The sequence below is a fragment of the Scheffersomyces amazonensis genome (assembly GCF_036850825.1).
Source record: "Scheffersomyces amazonensis strain UFMG-HMD-26.3 chromosome Unknown RJT21scaffold_1, whole genome shotgun sequence".
Taxonomy (NCBI): domain Eukaryota; kingdom Fungi; phylum Ascomycota; class Pichiomycetes; order Serinales; family Debaryomycetaceae; genus Scheffersomyces; species Scheffersomyces amazonensis.
This window is the reverse complement of record NW_027042741.1, coordinates 1,811,831-1,831,427: the sequence shown is the minus strand read 5'-3', so window position 1 is coordinate 1,831,427 and position 19,597 is coordinate 1,811,831. Positions and strand designations below refer to the sequence as shown.

The window sequence follows — 19,597 nt, the reverse complement described above, 5'->3', positions numbered from 1 at the left end:
TGACAGCTGGTGAAAGTCGTGTACCGATCCCAGCCGACTTTGTGTCAAATATGGGGTAATAGACCTTAAAGAGTATGAAGTCCAGAGTTGATTAAACATTGAATATAAAAGTCATATTTTGAGGGTTATGATGGTTAATGAAACGTCATGGTTATTGCCCAATGTCAATGTCAATAACCAATCGGTAGAACTGGAAATTGAAGAAAATCCTGTTCAACATGTACATACTAAGAGATTACTTGAATCTAGACATATTGAAATGATAAGTCTTGGAGGTATAATTGGTACAGGACTATTTATAGGTATAAGAAGTCAATTAACTAATGGACCAATTATAAGTCTAATTTCTTATGGATATGTTAGTATTATTTGTTATACCATAGTTCAATCCGTAGGAGAAATGTCTTGTTATATGCCAATTAATGGATCATTATGTCAATTTCAATTTAAATTTCTTTCAAATAGTATTGGATTTTCAATTAATATCATATATTGGTTAAGTTGGTCAATAACATTAGCATTAGAATTATCATTAATTTATGAAATGCTCTTATTTTGGCAAATCCCATTCATAAATAATAATCAAACTTTAGTAATATTTAGTATATGGATAATTTTAACAATATTTAATTTATTCCCTGTAAATTATTATGGAGAAATTGAATTTATAATTTCAATTATTAAAGTATTTTTCATAATATTTTGGATAGGATTAGCTATTTATTTAATAATTATTAAAGATATTGGATTTAAAAATTGGGATAGTAAATTTATTTGGGGGATTGATACAATTCATATAATTAAAGATCCTTTCCAATCTAAACTTGTAAATATATTAGGATCATTAGTTGCCAGTTGTTTTACTTTTCAATCAATAGAATCAGTAGCTATTTGTTCAGGAGAAATTCATCATGCTCATAAATCACTTCCAAGAGCAATAAAATATGTATTAATAAGAATAATTATATTTTATATGATTACATTATTCCTTTTAACATTATTAATAAAATGTAATGATCCAAATTTATCAAATGATCAAAATGATATATTTTCTTCACCATTTTTAATTGGATTAATTAATGCTGGAATAAATTCATCTTCATTTATATTAAATGCATTTAATTCAATAATTATAATTTCAATGATATCAGCTGCAAATTCTAATATATATTTTGGATCTCGATGTTTAATATCAATTATTGAAACTAATTTTAATATTAATATATTTCCAAAATTTCTTAGTATTACAAATACAAGGGGAGTTCCATATCCAGCAATTTTATTAACTTCAAGTATTGGATTAATTTCATTAGCATCTAAATTTAAGACTATAGAAATATTATTTAATTTATTAATTAATTTATGTGCTACTTCGGGATTAATTATGTGGTTATGTATTCTGATAAGTTATTTAAGATTTTGTTCTGCTCTTAAATTTAATAATGTTTTATATGAAAATCTTCGATTTCATTCAAAATATCCTAAATTATTAAAGTTATTAAATTGGTTAAGTATTGGTAGTATTATTATAATTATATTAAGTAATGGATTAGTTAATATTTGGAATTTTAATTGGGATAATTTCATTAGTTGTTATTTAACTCTGATCATGTTAGTTAGTATGTCACTTTTCTTATCATGGTATTGGAATGAACCATTACTTCGATCAATTGATACTATAGATATCTTTACTGATCAATCACCTTTTGCATTTACTAAATAGATACCGATTAAATATTAATATTAATACTATACAAAGAAAGAGATGCTAACACAATTAAATATACATACACAAACAGTTAATCACAAAACACATCCACACTTACATCGTCACTCACATCCTTAATCAGAAATAACTCCTTCATCATCATCATCATCCATAAATCCATGATATTCAATATCAAATGGATCATTTGGATCTATTGGATCATTTATTCCTCCATCATTTTTATTTTCATTTTCAGCATAATTATCTAACCATGGATTATTATTAAGGAATAATTGTTTGTTAACTTTTAAAAATTCAATAGCTTCATTGGCATTAGTATATGAATAACCATTACTTACAATTTTAAATATAATTTTAAAATAATTTATAAGAGAATTTAATCCTCTTAAATATCCCATATCGGGTAAATTTGGATGATAAGGTGGAATTGTTGGATTAATAATTTCCAGATCAGGTATAACTGATTGAGCAAAATCAATAATTCGAACTTTTATATCATTATCATTATTATCTCCACCATCATACATTAATAAAATCGAAGATCCATACATTCTATAACCAATTAATGTTGAAAATATTGAATATAATTCTTGTAATTGAATAATTAAAGTCGGAATTTTCAGTAAAATTGAATAATTATCTCGACCATTATATAAAAATTTAGTTAATATTTTACAAAATTGTATACCAATTTTAAGTCTTCTACCAAAATATTTATCCTTTATAATATGTTGATTCTTTATATCATTTCGTTTAAATATTTGTAATCCACAAACTCTTACACCTAATTTTCTTGATGTAGTTGATAAACATTTACTTCTTTGAGATTTTTGTTTAGATTCACTTGCTTCAATTCCATATTGTCTTGTCCCCATTTTTAAATCTAATACACATGGAGTTTTTAAATTTGTAGTTAAATCTTCTAATAATATAAATCTTTCAAATCTTGTATGTTTTCTTAATATTGGTAAGGGACCACCAAATTCTTCAGTCACATTTTCATTTTCAGTCACATTTTCATTCTTTTGATTATTATCATTATCTAAAGATGAATTATTAGAATTTAATATAGGTTGTAAATTGGGTGAAGAAACTACTGAATAATCCAGATGTTGCTTAGATTCTTCATCATCCATAGCAAATATATCATCATGAGGGTTATTTGTAGTTGGTAAATTAGAATTATTATTATTACCACTTTGTAATTTTAAAGTTGGATTGAAAACTTCTTGTAAAACTTGAACTTGTAAATCAATATTAACTGATGTAGCACCAAGATTACTAAAATTCCCACTATTAAGACCAGGAGAATTTATTGAAGAAGATACTGAATTATTATGAAAACTATTATGAAAACTATTATTTACAGAAAATGCTCCGCCTACAGAAGATGGAGCTTCACCATTAACAATTGAATCTGGATCAGGTGAAGGTAAAGAATTAGAATAATGATGCCATAATGAATCAGGTATAATATGTTTATTATCATCCAATACAACTTCTGGAGGTAATTCATTTTCTTCAAGTTCATAATCTTGCAGTAACATTTGTTTTCGTTTAATTTCTATCCCTCGAGGACTATTAAATCTTGAAATAGATTTCTTTTTCTTTAATGGAACAAATTCTTCAACAATTTCAGATTTATCTCTATTATAATTATTATTAGAATTATCTCTTTCTTCATTTATAGTGATGCTATTATTATTAATATTATTAATATTATTATTATTATTTACAGAAGTATTATTACCATTATCATCCTCAAAATCATAAGCATTTTCAGAAATTAAACTAGAATAACGAACATTAAGTACTCCAATATATTTGGGCATAAAATTTAATAATTCTTGATGCTTTAATTCCACAGTTTCATAAAATAAATTTTCTCTATTAACCAATGCTTTACATACTGCTCGTTTAGAAAAGCTAAAGATCGCTGTATGACCACCTACTTTATTTTTAAATGGTCGTAATTCAACAGCTAGGGGGAAGGATTCATTCAATTGAGGCGAATGAGGATGTTGTTGGTATCGTTGTTGATGTTCATGAGGTTGATGAGTATTATCATTGGTAATGGATTCAATTTGATTAGTATTTATATCATCCTTATAATGCTTGATTTCCAATATTGGTGATGATGATCTAGATAATTTAAGGATAGTTTTCTCAAAATCTACAAATTTCTTAGAATTAGTAGTAGTTGAATTATTAGTAGAATCTGGTTGATCCTTTAGAACAGTATCATTAACATTAACATTAGTTATATCACCATTTGACAGATGATCGAATTCAACATCGGCTGTAAGATGCTGTAGATGTTTATATGAATCATTAATAAGTTCATGTTTATGGTGATCTATATGATTATTAAGTTGATTAGAAGGAATGGTGACAATTGATTCATGATTTCTAGTAATAGTAGTTGAAGTATCATAATTAAAGATATCTGATTTTTGATCTGCTGGAGTATGAGGAAAGTAAGTTGCAGAAGAGACAGGTTCAAGGCCAATGGTTTGAGTATCTACTTTAACTATATCATCAGGAATTAATGGTTCATTGGAACTAAGAGGAGATGATTTATATGTATTAGTTGTTATAGTATCTTGAGTTTCTAAAGATATTGTATTATCACCACGAGGATGAGAATTATCATCTTCAGATGTACCATTAATTGATGAAGTAGGATGACGAAATAATCGAAGTGAACGAGCAGCTTTTCTACCAGATATTGAAGTTCCAGTTAATGTTAAATCAGTAGTTGAAGAATGATTTGACATGGCAGATTCACTTATTAATGATGCAGAAGGATTTGAAGGATTTGAAGAATTTGCACTGGGTTTTGAAGGTAGACCTGGAGATTGAGATGGTTGTGAGTAATGTGGATTGGGCAAAATCATCGATGTAGATGAATCAGAGATGGGCCTGTCCATGTTTAAACTAATAGTAGTAGTAGTAGTAGTAGTTGATGAAGTATACTTCTTCAGGATTATAGATATATAATATATAATTAGGCATAGAAACCTCCACTACAACAATGATGAAACTTTAAGAACCGATGGAATGTCATACATAAACTTTTTGTGTATGGTGTATTGGCCCCTGTAACAGTAAATGGTGATCTATTTATGATATCTAGAGATAAAAAAAAAAGATGATTACCGTAAACTTAACGATGAGAAGGAAAAATGAAGGTAAGTTAAAGTAAGAATGGTATTAATGAACACGCGTGGCTGTAGCCTGTATTATAATACAAGACACTATATAATAACTAGTAAAAGCCAAGATGTAAGACCAAGAATAACAAAAGAAGAGTTGTCAGTGATGTGATAACTGTTTAGATTTTTCGTTGCTCATTTGTATTTTCTATTTGTGTATACTGTACATTTATGAGCTACCAAGCCCAGATATTTCTTTTTTTAGTGAGTGTGCCGCAAATTCCTTTGCGACAATCGCATTTTAGCGGGAATGCAGTGTGAGATAATTAGTGAGTGAGTAATGTTACTGATGATACAATACTACAAAACAAAACACCATAATTATTAACACTACAAATACCATTACAGACTAATAGGACATCTGGTAAAGGTGTGTATCAATTTACTGTAACAAATAATCTATGAGCCCATCTATAGCCACGCTAACCTTATCGTCAACTATACTACTTCTACGCCAACAACGTGGTTAGTGAGATGATGACGACAAATATCTTTTCCTCGCTTCCCCCCACAATATATAATTGGAATCTAATTATGTACCACGCATTGTAAAAAAGCCCAAGACCCAAGGCCCAGCCCACCATCTGCCATCTACTGTTCTTTGCCCACCTGTCTGCCTAACTGTCTTTATTTTGTTATTATTGTTATTATTATTATTATTATTGTTTTTGTTTTTGTTTGTGTTGTGTTGTGTTGTGTTGTGTTGTGTTGTGTTGTGTTGTGTTGTGCTGTGTTCAACTCCATCTCTTTGATTTATTCTATGCGCATCCCACGCTTCTGCATTGTCATTGCCATTACTTGTCCCCTTAATAGATGTAATTTTTGACATACTTATTCTTACTCTATTTTGTAGAATTTTATGTCACGATTGCTACCGTTAGCGGCATGGTCAATTATTATTATTGTTATTATTAATATTATTTTTATTGCTAATATAGACCCTGTAACCCAATTTTAGTATTGATACTGTAGTACCTGTTGATCAATTCTACCTTAATTTATTTTTCAACACCCATTTTAGCAACAGAAACTCATACTCGCTTCTACTTCATACTTCTACTCTATATTATATTCTTCTCTATTACCAGTTCCATCACTACACATTTTGCATCCCCATAAAAATGGTTCTTATTACTTTTGTGTCATCTTATACCAGGAGGCGGACATTTAATAAAAAGGACCCGCCAAGACTTTTTAAAGTCACGTGAAAGAATAGATGAGTTGCTAGATCTAGATGTAGATCTAATTTAAGTTCATGTAAAGGGTTAGGTGCAAATATTCTTCAAACCTCAATGGTATTAGAAATAGCTTGTCATAAGTAGTAGTACTTATTAATCTAATTATAGTAAATAGTAAATATCTGAAAAGAAAACCTGTGTTAATATTTCAATTACACAGATGTAGGAATATGTGACAAAATTTGTTTGTTTGTAGCAACAAAAATAGAATTTCTCTTGTAATGGAAGTTAATACCTAAAAGGAAAGGGGGTTACTGTCAATTATTAACTTTAACTATTAATGCCGAAATTATAGTCGGTATGCAATATGATCTTCACATATGTCATCATACTAATATGTGTCCGACTAACAGTTTGTCAAGACCCTCTTATATATAATGAGGCAGACATAGTCCTGAAGGATCTGAGCAATTTAACTAATCAAAAAGAATTTATATATAGTGAACAGCAGTTTGAAGGTTTAATAGAGTTTGAATATAATTGGGATTTTAATCAGACGAACCAAGAGAACATGCAATTAATAGATGATTTAATTGATCAAGTATCATTATTTCAAGAAGATCAAAAAATTATTATACATAAATATAGAGATGATAATTTCCAACAAAGAGAAAATGCTACATTTCTAATGTTATGTAGAAATTCCGAATTAATAGATGTGTTGGAGACTATTCAAAGTGTTCAAGATCGATATAATAACAAATTCAATTATGACTATACATTTTTAAATGATAAACCATTCGATAACGAATTTATATATTTAGTTTCTTCATTCATACCATTTGGATCAATTAATTTTGGTTCTATACCTGAAGATCATTGGAGAGTTCCCGATTTCATTAATAGAAATAAATTATTAGCGAATTTAAATCAATCTAATGATACTATGTTATATGGAGATTCATTATCATATCGACAAATGTGTCGATTTTATCTGGGATTTTTCTATAAGCATGAATTAGTTAATCAATATCAATATTATTGGAGACTTGAACCTGGCATAAAAATATTTTGTGATATCGATTATGACGTATTTAAATTTATGAAAGAGAATGATAAACTATATGGGTTTACATTAACTATGTTCGAATATGAGCGAACCATACCGACATTATGGAAGAACTTTCAAGAATATCTTAAGTTACATTATAACAAACAATCACAGCAATTACTTAAATTAGTTACGAATCCTATAAGTAATACTTACAACCTATGCCATTTTTGGACGAATTTTGAAATTGCAAAATTATCAATCTATCAAAACTCTGAATATGAAAACTACTTCAAATTTCTTGATTCGAAAGGTGGATTCTTTTATGAGAGATGGGGGGATGCACCTATTCATAGTTTAGGTGTATCCATTGTAGTAGAAGAACCTCATCAATTACATTGGTTTGGAGATATAGGATATTATCATCAACCATATGTTCAATGCCCATTAAAGAATCAAGTATTTATTAATAATAAATGTTCATGTAATCCAGATGATGACTTCAGTTTCACAGATTTAAGTTGTACCAGCCACTTTTTAAATGTAATTAATGGAATTGAGGATAATTCTGTATAAGTAACGCATAAATTATATAGGCCAAACTCGTATATTGATTATTATTTAGATCTATGCATAATTTGTTCATGCACATGCTCAAATCGCAAATAAAAATTATCACAAAGATTGAAAATAGTAACAGCAATCGATTTAATATTAGAATGATAAGCGGCTACATCCGTAAAAGGGGGATTGTATAAACTCGCTAATTGTAAAATAATATAAAATACGAGAGCAAATCTGATAACAAGAACAGAAACTTTTACCCAATTTAAGACATTTGGCTACATCACAAATAATTCGCGTTAACCTTATTGAGTTGAATGGTACACTATATTCGTTTTATTTTTCGTTTTATTGTCTTTCACCAATGATTGTTTAGACTTGAAGAATATCCAAAATGCTTAAATTAATCCAGTGTATACCTATTTAAATCTATATATGGAATTGCAACAATATTGCCTTTATTTCATAAATTAATCATGTACTAAAGTTTAATATACTTTTGACCCGTTTCCACTAATACCCTTACTTTCCGTAAGAAAATCTTTTTTATTGTTATTTTAGTTTGCACCTACATTGTATGGTTATGGTCCGGCTTAAAATTGCACTACTACTACTACTGAAGCATAAGAAAAATCTGAAACAATGAGAATCAGATTTCTGCTATATAATTGTAAGTAGATTTGTATATATCTATGTAATAGTACTTCTGATTGTTGTGAGGGGGAACGAATACTATAGACACCCACAACCCCTTCCAAAAGTTAAAATAATTTCTTCTTTATGACCAACAATTTTGCCATCCTAATAAGATTCCTCGATCATTCTACATTATCTTTAAACTCGCTGTATTAGCCCATATCTAATCTAAAACTTATAATCTCAGAATTGCAGGGAAAAAGTTCCGCCTGAATAAACTACGAAAAAAAAAAACTTTAATAATATAATTATTATTTGGGTGAAAATTAGATACACAATTTGTTCAATTAATTCATTTCCTTCCATTTAACTTTATATACACATTTGTGTACTTATATTACGGTATTTATTACTTCTTTTCCTAGTGTTTATCTTTGGCGTCGTATATATTTGTTAACACTGAAGAAAATTGTTGGAGACTCATATACAGCTATAGTTCGCGTACTATTTAGAGTTACAGAACAGCAGTCAAGAGGAACACATAAGTTCAATTGGTATTATTACGTGATTGATATACCCAGCATTCCAATTTACTAAACATCCAATTGACCAGAAGCCTAGTGTCATAATACTCATATAAATATTCATCCATTCAAACATATGTATCATTAAGCTTCCACCAATAGATTACTTAAAACATCACTCATTGATTCAATCATTCATTCATTCCTTTATAATCATCCTAATCATCATAATCATAGTCATAATCAAAATCATCATTCACTCATTTGCATACAATAAGAATGCTCAAGCAAATATCACTAAGGATAAAGTCATATCTACGTCGAAGACATAAGTTCTCCTTAGTATATTCCTTCATATTCATCATAACCATCACTTACTTCATAATACTTCCCAACCTATCATTAATTCCCGATAACGATCCTTCTAATCATAACGACAATCATAATGAAGATCTCAACCCTCCAAGTGTACTAATCAATGAAAGCATAACCAACCTTTCTCAAGATCAAATAGGTTTTATAAAAACAGCATTTTTAAAAATAGCGTCATTGTTTGTATCAAAGACATCCAAGATTCATGGTAAGAAAGCTATAACTTCCAATTCTTATCCTAAATCAGACGAGAATGATGTTATAGGAAAACTTCAGCAAGCTGAAAAAGATCTTGAAGAAGAAGAACAGCAAGAAAGAGAAAATGATGGAACTAAAATCCAATTGACTCCAGAAGAAATGGAAGAGAAAAGACTTGAAATAGAAAAGAAACTAAGGATTATAAAATCATCCATGAAGAAACCAAATTCCAAATTACGTTATGACTACTTTCAAAAGATCTTCAAGAAATTTCATGATAATAAACCTAAAGTTCCCCCCTTGAATAATTATTCAACTTCGAAAAGAATTTATCATGCAAGATATGATACAGAAAATAAAGACAATAATGAAGACGATCAACGTTCAGAAGATGAGAAGGCATTCAGTGAATCCTATCTTTCACAATTTCTTCAAATTGATGATGAAGAACTTGAATCAATGACAGAATCTCATGCCAAATTACTTTCTAGCCTAGATGATACACCTCCAGAAGGTATATACCTGGGTAATGGTATAGTATTTGTTGGAGGTGGATCATTCAATTGGTTGACCTTATTATCTGTAAAGTCTATTCGAGCCTTAGGATCAGAGATGCCAATAGAAATTCTTATTCCAAAACTTGATGAATATGAATTAGATATTTGTGCAAGAATTTTCCCAGCTTTAAGTGCAAGATGTATTTATTTACCTTATGCATTGAGTGATCCAGATGCATCAGATTCTGAAGCAGAAGCAGATATTATTTCAAAATTTGAATTTAAAGGGTATCAATATAAAGCCCTTGCCATTTTACTTTCAAGTTTTGAAAATGTCTTACTTCTTGATAGTGATAATATTCCTGTTCACCGACCAGACTATTTATTTTCTAGTGAACCATTTACTAATAATGGATTAATTGTATGGCCCGATTTTTGGCGACGTGCAACTTCACCATATTATTATAAAATTGCTGGAATACCTATTAGTAAGACAGAAGTATTACCTAAGTATGATGAAGTTAATGGAGCTTATGTTCCATATGATGCTCCACCTTATGAAGGAGGCGATGATCATGAACATTTAAATCTTGACAGAATTCCATTGCATCAGAGGAAAGGTGCAATTCCTGATCCAACATCAGAATCGGGTCAATTAATGATTTCTAAATCGACACACAGTAAAGCATTACACCTTGCATTATATTACAATTTATATGGTCCAAACTACTTTTATCCACTTTTTTCACAAGGATCTGATGGAGAGGGTGATAAAGAAACATTTTTAGCAGCTACTGTAGCAGTAGGAAAACCATTTTATCAAGTTGCTAAATTTCTTAATGCATTTGGATATTTTAATTCGAAAAATGAATTCGAAGGTACGGGAATGGGCCAGTATGATCCTGTAGAGGATTATGAATATAATCAACAACGTCAATTATATCAAAACAATTTAAAGCAATGGGAAGTTCTTAAAACTAAAGATCATTTACTTAAAAATGGACCTAGAATATTATTTGTTCATGCTAATTTCCCTAAATTAAATCCCTGGAAATTAAAGAGTGAGAAAAAGATAATTGATAGTAAGGGAAATAGATTAAGATTATATGGAACAGGGATGAAAGTAAGAACTGGTTATGATTTTGAATTTGTTCAATGGTCAAATATGAAATTCTTATTATGTGATCTTAAAATTGAATTAATAACCTTTAAAGGAGTTGATAGAGTAGACCTTTGTAAAGAAATTCATGAACATCTACTATTTTTAAAATCAACCATGTCCTCCATGGAATGAGGCTTATATATATATATATATATATTTATATAATACATAGAATATTTGTAGATCCATACAATATTTATATCATACTTCGAAGGTTTAGTTATAGTACTACGGATAGTACTATAGGTGGATTTATGTCATTATATGCAGGCCAGACCAAATACATCCAAACAAAAGACACGATCTTTAAATTATTAGTGTCAATCAAAGTTGTATAAGAAATCATAAGGAAAACCATAAATATAATAACAAATGGCCATTCAATTCTTATATCTCTTGTCAAGACAAGGAAAGCTTAGGCTTGCGAAATGGTACGAGACCAAATCACAGAAGGAGAAGGCAAAGATTACGCGAGAAGTATCGACACTTATTCTTAGTCGTCGACCTAAGATGTGTAATGTTATAGAATACAAGGATATTAAAATCATATATAAACGATATGCTAGTCTTTTCTTTATAATTGGAATTGAGAGTGGTGATAATGAATTGATAGGGTTAGAAGTAATTCATAGATTTGTTGAACAAATGGATAGATTTTTCGGTAATGTATGTGAATTAGATATAATATTTGGATTTGAAAAGGCTTATCATATTTTAGACGAATTATTGATTGATGGTTATGTACAAGAGAGTTCGAAGAAGGAAATATTGAAGAGAGTAAATCAACAAGACGAATTAGAGAATTTGGATGAGTTTGATAATATATTAGCATAGTCTAGTATAACATAGCATAGATTATTATAAAGCATGTACATTGATTGTAACTGGGAAGACAAAAATTTGAATGTTAATTTGTAGAAATAATAAGCTGCAAGACTTGAAATTACGGATATATATCAATTAGTGAGTAAACAAAAAGTAAATGCTACATTCAAAAATTGACATATGTTAGTTTGATTGAGAAAATTCAGAAGACATAACCAGAAAGAGTAAGATAAATCTCAAATAGAAAAGCGCAATGTAAGGAGGTTTGTCAAAATTTCAGAGTCAATACATTGCTTAATCTATTGTTAGAAATCAACTCTTATTCATAGAATACAATGAAAGGGAAAGTAATATGGCAATAAGAAAAAGAAATGTTTGCAATTACAATGGATGGAATATCCATCATGATCATCTTGAAATATTCACTAAACATTTAACTAAATATGCATTGTCTCGTGTGGCCATAGATTGAATAATTGAGATGAGATCGTTTTAGACTGCTATTAGCAGAACATGCATACTATGCCATTCGATCACGAGTCAATTAGGTAGGTAAGAGGTCTGGAATGCATCGCTCGGTTAATAGCGAGACTCCTCACTAGCTAAAAATATATTTAATAATTATTTTACTTAACGGGTAAGCTCAAATAGGCAAGTCGAAGAATGAATAGCACAGTACAGTACAGCAACATTGGAACCGACGCATTAATGGAAAAATATTTATTAAAGGTTACTCCGTTATGAGTGTTTGGCACAAGCACAAGCTAGGTTAAGAAAAAATACAGCCCAAGTACAAAAGATAAAAAGTCCCTATCAGGGATTCGATGGTTTGACTTTTGAGATAATGCAAAGTTTACGATATTGCTAGCACACCTGTTTGTTAGTTTTGAAAAGAATAGAATAGAGCTGTACTTCAAAGAAAAATGTAACGACTTTTTCACTTTGTGATAGAAGGCGATTTTGACATTGATTGACCGAAATATTCACCTTGTTACGGTTAATCCCTCAAGTATACTTAAAATTACCCATAACATTCTCAAAAATACAGAGCCAACTACAAAATGAAACTACTGCACTGGCAAAGTACACGCAATTGGAATTGCCCTTTTATGAGAAATAAGTTCCTAATTGAGTAACTGATGAGAGTCAACTACGCTGAGGGATTTTTTTCATTTGTTGTTTTACCGTCTCGCTTTATTTTTACAGGTTATTGAAAACATTTTCCATTGAGTACGGTTTACATGTTAATACAAAATAATAAAGTCATGCAGATATAACCTGTAAACAGAAGGCATAACCTGCAAAATGGATAAATTTTTCCTGAGGAAATACCATTACCTCATACCTTTGTATATGCAAACTATTAAATCATCTCTAAAAAACTTAATATGGCAAAATTTTAGGTTTTGAATTCCAATTTAATTAGCGGTTCCTGGTTTGGTTTTCTTTTTTTTCTTTAGCATTGTTTAATACTATAATTTATACTTGTTAATGACTGCGCTCTTTCCCTTTCTGATTCTGTCCCCTTTAGCAAAAATTTTATCTTAGGTTTTTCTGTAAATAAATAAATAAATAAATAAATATCATTTGATTTTTCTATTTCCATAATTTTTATAATTTATTTCATATATATATGAAGTTGTTAAGTTGACTTCACCTTTATACATTCTTTCTTCTTAACTTATTCATTTCAATATTCATAGTACACGTCACATTTTTTAGGAAGTGTATTTTAGAAGACCCTTTACGAGATTTTCTACCACATTTTCTACCCCCTCCAAAAAGTTTTTTTCAGCCATTAATATTTTCAGTAGTTACGAGTATCAAACTGAACTCCAATAAAGTTGATTAAATTAAAACACTCAAGTATCAACTATCCACTAAATCTGAAAATTATTTGATTTCATTCATTTATCTATCCTTTTAAAGACTGAACAATAATTTTATTGCTTGTATTATACATCCTTTTTCCATTTTACTAATCTAGTTTATTTATTAATTTCCTATTCATTTGAGTGTTTTAAAGTGTCCTAAAGTATCTATCATGTTGTATTAACAATTAGTAAATCCTGCTGATACACCAACCCTTGTTATTATTTTTGATAATTTATAACTCAGAAACTATTCGTTAATATTTCAATTTTCCTATTCACTACTATTACAATAATCTATCAGAAATGTCGTTATTTGGAAGTAAAAAGAAGGCTTCTGTGACTTCTATATCAAGTCAAACTTCATCTTCATCTTCTAGGCGATCTTCAAATGCTTCAACTACAAATAACAATACTAGTACCAATAACTACACTTTGTCAAAATCATCTAGTTGTACTTTCACAAAATTTGATGAAAAGAAAGACTATGTCAGAAGATGCTCAATGAAGAAAGGTGGTTCTGCTACATCGAATAATTCCAAACATCATTGTCCACAGCCCATTAGTTTTTGCTTGGGTAAATAGTTTTCATTAACTGAAACTATATTATAAAAAACATCCTTAATTAGCTGTTTAAAATCAGCTTATAACGATTCTCATGTCATATATATACAAAGATAACCAAAAAACTAGATGTTTATCTCGTTAATTACATTCGCTTATATATTTATCTTTTACCTTTTCTTCTCTTTGCTTCATTTATTTATTTATTTATAATTATTATTCTAATGGGGGTTTAAATCAACGTTTCACATACATTGTATTACATATTACGATTAATTGTAGTTTAAAAATATTAACTGTTGGAATATTCGTAGAGTCATGAACAACATAATATAAATTCACGACTGAACCTTTTTTGAACATTCTAACAAAGCTCAACAAAGAACTTTCTCAATTTACGGGGCTAGAGAGTACGTCCACACTAGGGACCATATTTGTCCAGCATGACCGCTCAATGCAAGTGTCCCCGCTAATTTAGCATAGGAAGTAAAAGGAAACTATTGCAAATGTGGTTTATATTTAAATTGTAATGTATTGGCTAGTTCGAAAATTTTTTCGAGGTTATATACAGGTACGGTAAAATAAGCAATAATTCAAAATTTTTAGGGTTCTACTAATGTAACTAATTTAATTCAAAGTTTGTAATGGTTGGGTAAAAAGTTGAATAGTAAGTAGTAACCAGTACCCCTCAATTTAGTTGAGCAGGATATTTAATTGTATTTTGCTAAGTGAGGAGTAAGTTTGGGGGTAAAGACATCCTTCACTGGCATATCTGCATTACAAGCAGTTGTATATGTATAAAAACAATAAGCATATTATTGGATATCGTTACCTCTCTTATCAAAGTATTTGCTGCTGTCATTTGTATGACCAGAAATTATGGGTTAGTCCTATATATGCATTATAGAATCTCGTATTTAACTTAATATGCAATGCTTAAAATGCATTCAACGTTTCAGATTCACTGAGCCTAGGTCTATATACAACTCTACAAGTCATCAAGAAGATTGCGCCAGTAAATCATTTCAGGTATTGCCAGCAAATCATCTGTTATCTCTCACATCACTTCGGGCACCTTTCGATCAGGTGTTTTTGAATTGCTTTTTCTTCATTACCTTCTCTTTTCGGCCACCTTGGGTGCAAAACACCCTGACCGCACTACAAAATGCGATCTTTTGTGTGCCTGCACCTTTTTAAGCTGGAGTGCTCGGAGCCTGCAGTCTTTGTTACATCACATCACCAGGTCCCACATTCATTAATTCTGGGGAAATACAATGAGCCATCAAGTTTCATTTTAGTTGATGAGTAAAACGTGACTATCCCGATGATGATTATTATTATCATTAATTATTATGTCCTGATGAAGATGCACAGTAAATGCATCTAAGGTGATTCCGCTATTTTATCTCACTTTAAAAAAGTCTTGATATTATTAAATTTGTATGTATATAAATAAAGTTATTTTAGTCATATATATTTAGATATATATATATAGATGAATATAAAGTTTAATTTTTAAGTATTGTCAAGTTGATATCAATTCACTTTAATAGAATTAATAATTGCATTTAAAATCCTAAAAAAAATTCAACTAGTAAAACTAGTAAATCATTTAGTAGAAACATAAAGATGAAGGCTATTGTATATCATGGAAATAAAGATGTCAGATTTGATTCTGAGTTCCCAGAACCAAAGATTATTCATCCAACTCAAGTTAAAATAAAAGTTGACTATTGTGGGATTTGTGGTAGTGATCTTCATGAATATATTGATGGACCAATTTTCTTTAAAAATGAATATAATGCTATAAGTCACAATTACTATCAACAAGTAATGGGACATGAAATAAGTGGTGAAATTGTTGAACTAGGTGCTGAAGCTGATCCTCAATTGAAAGTAGGTCAAAAGGTTGTTGTTGAAGCTACGGGTACTTGTGTAGATAAAGCTATGTTGGAGGAAAAGGAGTTAAGTCAATGCGGATCCTGTTCTCAAGGTTATACGAATGCTTGTGATTTCATTTCCTTTTATGGATTAGGATTTGATAATGGTGGATTCTCAGAATATATGGTCATTGGTGATCATCATCTAATTCCTTATCCAGAAGAATTACTTCCTCCAGATATTGCAGCATTAACTGAACCATTGGCTGTGGGATGGCATGGTGTTAGGACTTCTCCAATTAAACCAGGAGAATCGGCCCTTATTCTTGGTGCTGGCCCAATTGGTTTATCTACGATCTTTGCCTTAAAGGGAAATAATATTGGTCTTAAAAATATTGTTATTTGTGAGCCAGCTGCTGCCAGGAGAAAATTGGCTGCAAGTTTTGGTGTAACTGTATTTGATCCATCTCCTTTTAATGATGACGAATCTAAATTAACTCAAGAGTTACTTAGATTAAGCTCAGATGGTTGGGGATTCCATCATATTTATGATTGTTCAGGAAATAAAGTCACATTTGATATGTCAATTTCTGCATTGCGTACAGGTGGGACAGCAACTAATTTAGCAATCTGGCATCATAAACCTATACCATTTTATCCAATGGATTTAACTCTTCATGAAAAATTCATTACTGGATCTATGTGTTACACAAGACGTGATTTCGAGCAAGTTATACAGGCTTATAAGGATGGTCTCATAAATCCTGAAGAGGTGAAAACATTAATCACAGCAAAGATTCCAATTGAATCTGGGTTTAAAGATGGATTTTTAGAACTTGTAAACCATAAGGATAAACATATTAAGATTCTTGTTACTCCTCATTTACATTCGTAAATGCTTCTTTTTTAATTTCTAGGTAAATAATTATGTAAAGAGTCTACTTTAACTCTCTTAGATAATCCAACACGAAGTTTTTTAATCGAATTATTTTGATTACATATGTCTGCTAGTGACTTCTGTGAACTAATACGATGACGTTTATTGTAATTATTATTTTGTTCAACAGCTGTAGTTATTTTGGGAGAATGTGTAGTAGTAGTAGTAGTAACATTAGTTTCTATTAAAGGTTTACTGACAATACTGGAAATATGTTCTCCAGGTTCATCTTCTTTATTTGTAGGATCATTCTTGATCGTATCTTGGACTTTTAATGTATCATCTTCAATCATTTCTTGTTCTTTTGCTCCTACAAGAACTACCAGATTATCATCTTCATTTTCTTCAAGTTCTTCATGTTGTTCGTGTTCTTCGTGTTCTTCGTGATCTTCATCTTCTGAAATTAACTCCACTTCTTCGATTTCTTCTGCGTAAATATTCTCTTCGATTTGTCCTACACTATCAAAGGTTTCAATGTTATCTCCAATTTTCATATTCTCTTGAGTAATTCCTTCATGCATAAAATCAAGTTCTTCGTCGACATGATATGTAGGCAGTTGAGAGCAATTGACTCTCTCTGCTGAGTCTTCATCAAAATATTCAACATGATCATTTTCTTCATGATAATGATCTTCAACCTCTCCCGGCAGCACTGACTCGTTATTGATGGCAACGTCTTCGGGATTATGAAGTTGGAAAGTAGAACTTCGTGAAGATGTCAATGCCTCAACTTCTTCTTCGCTATCTGCAATACTTCCTGAATCAGTTGGACTTGTGGAATCGGTTTGGTTCCCCAAAACTTTTGTATGAATCGGAGTTATAACTTCTTTTTGGTCGGGTATACGTTCTGATAGTTGTATTGTAGTTTCAACATACTGCAGTTCTGAGTTCTTCAAATTTATTTCTTTACTTATGTTGGTATTTACCTTTTGTAAAACAGATGATTTCTTGATATATGGTCTTGGTTTTATTATTGAACCATCATCTCCATAAATGTGAATTGTCTTTTTCTTCTTCTTTACTGACTGGTCTTTGAAGTTAAATATTGTATTTCCTTTCAAAAACACCAGAGTTCGTTTTGAACGACCTAAAGGTATTAATGGTTTGGAATCAAGATCTCGTAGTCTTTCCATTATCAATTTTCAATGTTCCTATAGGGTCATAAATTTATTATTATATTTAAAGATAAACAAGAGAACATCAAAATTACCAGTTAGAGAGCGCAAAAAAGTATAGACCAAAAAAAGTTAGCCGAGCCTAATAAATAATATGCCAAAGAAGTTACTTCTCTCTTTGGGAATATTTCTTCCTCGGGCAGAATAATGAATGAATATCATTCAGTCATGATATCAATCTTGTATTGGTATCAAAGTCGAATCATGTTTACTAGAAATTCCCTTTTTTAGTAAAGGGTATGTATGTATCAATTTTTAATTAATTTAACCCCAGATATCGACGCGTCACAATTTTTCATATCCAATATCAATTATAGATGCCTTTCATGAGTGGAAATACAAAATTACAAAACAAGTCATGTTCATGTTACTTATATTGTTCAACTTGACTGGCATAGTCATTTATGTTATTGTTAATGTTTGTTTAGTTAGTACTCTAACGATTTGTTTTCTCACTTCATCAATATGCTTCTAGTTATAGACTCTTTTCGATGTGGATTGAGGATCAATATAGATACTTCACTCAATTTCATTAATAAATGAAAAATATTTAGTATTAAGGGTCCTATGAAATAGTCTTTGAGTTGGATTTGAGGCTCATCCACACATCCAACATCCGTAATTTTACCTAAGGAACAGTATACGAAACAAGAGTGTAATTAATTTGATTATCAAAGTTAAGGAATTAGTGAAGACTGTCTATCGTCTACTGGATTTTATTGTTGTTACTTTGATATAACTTTGAATAATAACCAAACTCTAAGCAATACCTAAATTTATTTAATCAGGTAATTTATCACCATTAGCATTTGAATAAATCTTCATTAACTTGAAGTAGAACATTCAAAGCACAGAATATTATGATTACTTATACAAAAGGACGAATGAAGTTTCAAATCAATTGATACTCTTCATCAAGAGAATCTCCAAGATTCTTAAATTGTGGTCATAGCTAATATTCCGGTGCTGCTTTGTTTGTTGATTAATTAGCCGTTGTTTAGATTTTGTTTACTTTCATATAGGTATCATCAATGTTAAGCATAATAATTTTTCTATGATGATGGATATTACTACTTTCCTTAATTTATCAGGTTAAGCTTTCAATCTTGTTCACGATATTTGTTATTGATATTTATTATACTATGGTCTTTATTCTTTATAATAAGACTTCTTTGATTTTTGCTTTAATCGATTTCGTTTTTGATAATTCCATATTTTG

General features: G+C 30.0%; 7 protein-coding genes across 7 annotated transcripts; 5 read left to right on the top strand and 2 right to left on the bottom strand. All coding sequences in view use genetic code 12, as the record gives it.

The window, feature by feature from the left end:
* Positions 1–130: 130 nt before the first annotated feature.
* Positions 131–1,723, top strand: LYP1 (Lyp1p; the record flags this gene model as incomplete). Its single annotated transcript, XM_064885278.1, has 1 exon — positions 131–1,723. One exon carries the CDS (start codon positions 131–133, stop codon positions 1,721–1,723), a length of 1,593 nt encoding a protein of 530 aa, XP_064741201.1.
* Positions 1,590–5,040, bottom strand: KCS1 (inositol polyphosphate kinase). The gene has a single exon (XM_064880730.1). The coding sequence runs from the start codon at positions 4,657–4,659 to the stop codon at positions 1,843–1,845; it is 2,817 nt and encodes a 938-aa protein (XP_064741200.1). The 5' UTR covers positions 4,660–5,040; the 3' UTR covers positions 1,590–1,842.
* Positions 5,041–6,693: 1,653 nt separating this feature from the next.
* Positions 6,694–7,749, top strand: MNT3 (Mnt3p; the record flags this gene model as incomplete). The annotated part of the gene is made up of 1 exon (XM_064882958.1): positions 6,694–7,749. The coding sequence occupies one exon, from the start codon at positions 6,694–6,696 to the stop codon at positions 7,747–7,749; it is 1,056 nt and encodes a 351-aa protein (XP_064741199.1).
* Positions 7,750–9,680: 1,931 nt separating this feature from the next.
* On the top strand, positions 9,681–11,258 carry MNN21 (alpha-1,2-mannosyltransferase MNN2; the record flags this gene model as incomplete). The annotated part of the gene is made up of 1 exon (XM_064885246.1): positions 9,681–11,258. One exon carries the CDS (start codon positions 9,681–9,683, stop codon positions 11,256–11,258), a length of 1,578 nt encoding a protein of 525 aa, XP_064741198.1.
* A 240-nt stretch (positions 11,259–11,498) lies between these two features.
* Positions 11,499–11,960, top strand: RJT21DRAFT_81207 (uncharacterized protein; the record flags this gene model as incomplete). Its single annotated transcript, XM_064885283.1, has 1 exon — positions 11,499–11,960. The coding sequence occupies one exon, from the start codon at positions 11,499–11,501 to the stop codon at positions 11,958–11,960; it is 462 nt and encodes a 153-aa protein (XP_064741197.1).
* A 3,839-nt stretch (positions 11,961–15,799) lies between these two features.
* Positions 15,800–17,167, top strand: IFE2 (Ife2p). The gene has a single exon (XM_064882887.1). The coding sequence runs from the start codon at positions 16,016–16,018 to the stop codon at positions 17,159–17,161; it is 1,146 nt and encodes a 381-aa protein (XP_064741196.1). The 5' UTR covers positions 15,800–16,015; the 3' UTR covers positions 17,162–17,167.
* Positions 17,168–17,204: 37 nt separating this feature from the next.
* RJT21DRAFT_4433 (uncharacterized protein) lies at positions 17,205–18,336 on the bottom strand (the record flags this gene model as incomplete). The annotated part of the gene is made up of 2 exons (XM_064884583.1): positions 17,205–17,217; positions 17,282–18,336. The coding sequence occupies 2 exons, from the start codon at positions 18,334–18,336 to the stop codon at positions 17,205–17,207; spliced, it is 1,068 nt and encodes a 355-aa protein (XP_064741195.1).
* Between the last annotated feature and the right edge of the window lie 1,261 nt (positions 18,337–19,597).